The sequence below is a fragment of the Papaver somniferum genome, chromosome 7 (genome assembly GCF_003573695.1).
Source record: "Papaver somniferum cultivar HN1 chromosome 7, ASM357369v1, whole genome shotgun sequence".
NCBI lineage: Eukaryota > Viridiplantae > Streptophyta > Magnoliopsida > Ranunculales > Papaveraceae > Papaver > Papaver somniferum.
This window is the reverse complement of record NC_039364.1, coordinates 178218905-178223945: the sequence shown is the minus strand read 5'-3', so window position 1 is coordinate 178223945 and position 5041 is coordinate 178218905. Positions and strand designations below refer to the sequence as shown.

At 39.1% G+C, this 5041-nt stretch overlaps 1 protein-coding gene across 1 annotated transcript; it reads left to right on the top strand.

Annotated features, from left to right (window-relative positions):
* The first annotated feature begins 443 nt into the window (after positions 1–443).
* On the top strand, positions 444–4610 carry LOC113295603. Its single transcript, XM_026543935.1, has 5 exons — positions 444–1424; positions 1616–1806; positions 1918–2200; positions 2317–3248; positions 3317–4610. Exons 1-5 carry the CDS (start codon positions 444–446, stop codon positions 4608–4610), a joined length of 3681 nt encoding a protein of 1226 aa, XP_026399720.1.
* The last annotated feature ends 431 nt before the right edge of the window (positions 4611–5041 follow it).

The following is a 5041-nucleotide window of genomic DNA, read 5'->3' as shown; positions in this document are numbered from 1 at the left end:
GGTTCTGAAATGGGAGAGAGTAGGAATCCTGGAGTTGATAGGACTGGGGTTCTTTTATCAAGCACTCCTTTAACTGACAATTTGTTTAATCGTGAATGTGTGGTATCGCCGAATCAATTTGATGCTTTGCATATGGAATTAGGTTTAGGTGAAAACAATAATGCTGTCTTGGAGACTCTGGATACAAGTTCAGATAAAGGGAATAATCAGGTTCCTAAAATACTTTCGCGTTATGTTTCTTCATCTATTCCACCAAGGTCTGGTACTCCTAGTCAGACTACTTCTGGGATTGGTGTGGCTGGTAATGCTAAAAACAACGCACCTTCAGGTAGCAAAAGTGTGAATGATAGAAGTATTAAGCACGGTGAATCTCTCTAGAAAAAAGATTTGGGAAGACAAGCTCAGCGTGTTAAGCTAAATAGCCCCAAAAAACCTGGTTTTTAATGCGTGTGCTGTTTTGGAATATTAATGGGATTGTGCGTGATGAGGCACAATGTAAACTTCAAGAATTAGTTAGAGTTCATAAGCCTGATATTATTGGCATTTCTGAGCCTAGAGTGTCTTTCTCCTCTAGATCTATGCGACGCTTTAAGATTGAAGGTTTTCATAATTCAATAATTCATAATTCTACTGATTCTTCTGTTGGGAATTTGTGGGTTATGTGGTCTCTGAATCTTTCAGAACCAGCGGTGTTAAATATGTCAAGGCAAGCTATTTTTATTTCAGTTGATGGAGTGTATATTTCTTTGGTCCATGCGAGCTCGGTTCAAACTACCAGGACAAATCTTTGGCAACAATTGAATATGGGATCACAACAGGTTCCGTGGTTAGTTTTGGGTGACTTCAATTGTGTCTTACGTAATGAAGAAAAAAAGGGTGGTGCTACTCCAAGAATATCAGTTGTTAATGAATTCAGTGACTGGATTGATGACAATAGTATCTTTGAAGCTGAAGCTTTGGGGTGTAAGTTCACTTGGTGCAATAGACAGTCTGGAGCTCATAGAATTGTGAGAAAGTTAGACCATGGTGTGATCAACGAATATTGGATGGAACGTTTTGAGAATTGGCGGCGTGAAGCTCTTCCCAGGGAAGTTTCTGACCATTCCCCTCTTATTGGTTATCCTTTTGTGAATACTAGACCTAGAAGAGCTCCTTTTCAGGTCCAGAAGATGTGGTTTTTACATCATGATTTTATGAGAATGGTGCGTGATAGCTGGAATGCTCCTTTGGTTGGATCTCCGGCTTTTATTTTTCCTCAAAAATTGAAGCGGCTTAAGGTTGAGATGAAGTTGTGGAATCAATTGGTTTTCGGCAATGTCCATGTTAGATTAAAACAAGCGCAACTCAGGCTTGAAGAGGCTATTAGGGTGATGGATGATGACCCTTCAGATGTTCATAAGAAAAATGTAATGAAGGATGCTCAGGTTTAAGTTAATGATGTCCGGATGCAATTGGCTACAATGCTTAAAAAAAAGTCTAGGAATCAATGGTTGGTTGAAGGGTCCAGTAACACTAGCTTCTTCCACAAAAGTATTCGTATGAGGAGGAGTTGTAACACAATTTCGGAGCTAGTGGATGATATGGGAAATACTGTTACGAATTGTGACACTATAAGGGACATGATTGTGGATTACTATCAGGCAAAATTCAATGGGGTAATTCAGTTCTGGTGGATTCTCTCTTTGATTATGAGCATGAGAGTATTTCTATGGAGGAGAGTATTTTTATGGATCGTTTGCCAACTGGAGATGAAATTCGTGAAGCTGTCTTTGACTCGGGTGCGGATAGTGCGCCAGGGCCTGATGGGTTTGCGGTTTTTTTTTATCGACACTGTTGGGAAGTAATTTGTGATGATCTTATAAAGGCCGTTTTATTTTGTTGGAAAAATAAATTCATTTCGCATGGAGTGAATTTTAGCTTGTTGTTGCTTTTGACCAAGGAGAGGGGTGCTAATACTCTAAGGAACTTTAGATCAATTGGTCTTAGTAATTTCTTTTTCAAGATTTTTACTAAGATTCTTGCTACTCGGTTAGGAAGTGTCCTAGGTAATATAGTTTCAGAGGAACAAGTGGCTTTTATGAAGGGTCGTAATATCCATGAGAATATTAGTCTAGCTTCGGAAATGGTGAATGAGTTGCAAATTAAGCGCAAGGAAGGTAATGTTGTCTTAAATCTTGATATCATGCAGGCTTTTGATACTGTTAGCTGGTCTTTCATCATGGTTGTTTTTCGGCATTATGGTTTTTCGGATAGTTGGTGTGATTGGATTTTGCAGATCTTAAAGTTTGCAAGAATCTCTGTGCTTGTCAATGGTAGACCGGAAGGTTTTTCAGTATTGATCGAGGTTTGAGGCAGGGGGATCCTTTATCGCCTTTGATTTTTGTGTTGATTGAAGATGTTCTGAGCCGTAATATCACGAAATTATTTCATGAGAAAAAGATGACAACTCATGTTACTAGAAAAGGTATCTCTCCTACTCATTTATTTTTTGCCGATGATATCGTGATTTTTTGTAAAGGGAATATGAAGAGTTTGGAAAACTTGGTTAATCTTCTTGGTTCTTATCAACGTGATTCGGGTCAAACTGTTAGCCGTGAAAAGAGAAAAATCTATTATGGAGGAGGTTCTCTGAATAGGAGAACAACTATTGCTGAATTTTTAGGCATGCCAATTGCCACTTTTCCTGATAGATACTTGCGGGTGAAGGTTATGCCATGGGCGGTCAAATATCACCATATTAGTAATGAGGTTGAGAAGATTAAAAATCAGCTGGCAGGTTGGAATGGGAGGATGCTATCTTTTCAAGACAGGGTGGTGCTGGTCAAGTCGGTGATAGCAAGTTATTCAATTCATAATATGGTTGTTTACAAGTGGCCTAGAAAATTTGTTCATCAATGTGAAGTTGTTATTCGTAATTTCTTATGGTCTGGGGATTCTCAGGTGAGTAGACGTTTTGTGGTTGCCTATGATAAGATTTGTGCTCCTTACAATGAAGGGGGTCTTGGGATTACTCAAATGGTGGTTATGAACAAAGCCATGCTCATGAAATTGTGCTGGAATATTTGTAACTCGAAAAAGGCTTGGGCAAGATATCTTCGCGCTAAGTTCTTTGGTCACAATGGTAAGCTGGTAGGTTACATTAAATCTTCCATTTTCCCAGGTTTTAAATGGGTGCATGGTGAAGTTCAGTTTAATTCCAAGAGGCTGATTGGAGATGGTCGGAGTACTTCTTTGTATTTTGATGCCTGGTGTGGAGAGGTTTGTATTGCGGATACTATTGGGCATGCTAATTTGAAAATCGCAACATTCTTGTCAGTGAATGTATTCATGATGGGGCATGGGTTTTCAATGACAATGTGCCTGAAAATTTGCTTGTTGCTGGTGTGGATTTGAAAAATCTACCAATGCCAATGGGAGGTGATGATTATAGCGTTTGGAATCCAGACTACAAAGGGAGGTTTTCTGTCAGTTCGGCCAAAGACCTAATCAGGCGAAGATATCCTTCTTTGGAAGGAAGCAACTTGTTGTGGAGGCAGTCTGTGCATCCTGCACTTGCGGCTAGGAATTGGAAGCTGCTTCGTGGATCATGTGCAACCTTAGATAAGGTGAAATCAAGATTCAAATTTCAGGTGGTAAATAAATGTTGCTTATGCAACCAGCAAGAAGAAACGTTGGAACATATCCTGTGGTCGTGTAGCTCTGCAGTGCGTGCTTGGGACTGGATTTCAGGAGTTTTTGTCATTTCTCCACAACAAAATATAGTTACTTGTTATAAGGCTGCAAAAAGTAGAAGTCGCATGGTCAAAGACTTGTGGCTATTAGCTATTTTGGTAATCAGGTCAGAATTGTGGATGACTCGTAATGGGTTTGTCTCTGGTAATCAAAGGGTTTGTTGGCTTTACTTTCAAAAGAAAATCTTTAACCAGATTCAGGATTATTCTACAAGGCTTAAGGGTTGTATGTTTAATATCCAAGCTGATCTCCAAGTTCTCTCTTTCTTCAGAGTTCGTCATAGAAAGGTTAAACATGATGTTCCAAAAGAGTGCTATTGGGAGCCTCCGAGGAATGATGAGTTGATGCTATGTTGTGATGGTGCAGCTCGCGGAAACCCTGTTAGAGCAGGCGCTGGTGTAGTTGTTCGTGATGCCAACGCTGTTGTGGTTGGTGCTATGAGTGTTGGTTTTGGCGTACAGACTAATTACTTGGCAGAGGTTTTTTGTGTGATTGTTGTCTTAGAATGGGCTAGCAAGTTTGGCGTTGGAAAAATTTGCATTCGGACAGACTCTATGAGTGCAGTGTTAGTCTATTCTGGTGATATCAATGGTATTCCATGGTTTCTTAGGCCAAGATGGGTTGCAGTAAAATCTAGATACAATTCAATTCGTTTTGTGCACACTTATAGGGAGGCAAATTTTGCAGCTAATTACATGGCAAAAAGAGGCTGCTTGTTGGAGGAAGGTGAAGGGCTAAGCTATGACAACAAGCCTGATTTCATTTTATCTATTGAATTACCAAATGTAACTTATTTTGGTTTTAATTTGGTTGTAAGTTTTTTGGGGTTCTCTGCCTCTTTTATTACAACTTCTCTTGTAAATCTTGTTATTCATTAATACATTTTGGACTTACCAAAAAAAAAAAAAAAGCAAACCCTGATTTGAAAACTATATAAGGAGACGTCTAGCAACTGTGCAAAACTAATCTCCACACCTCCTGTGTGATACTAGTTGGTTTGATAGAGTTGATTCTCCTTTAATCGTATGTTTCTTCTCGATACCCTGTCGATTAACGACTGAAAGACTTCATTGGGATTGTGAAGCCAGACGAAACTACTTCTCTTGTAGTTGAGAGATCTGATCTTGCCATTTTCTATCGTACGAGTTCAATTGAATAATTGACTTGAGATTATATCTCTGATAGGGAAAGATAAAAAGAAATTACAAACATCTTCGTCTCATCGTTTTTGATTCTGCAATATCTAGTTTCGCTACCATACGATTTAGATTATTTTGAGGTGATTGATAATACTAGGCTGTTCTTCGGG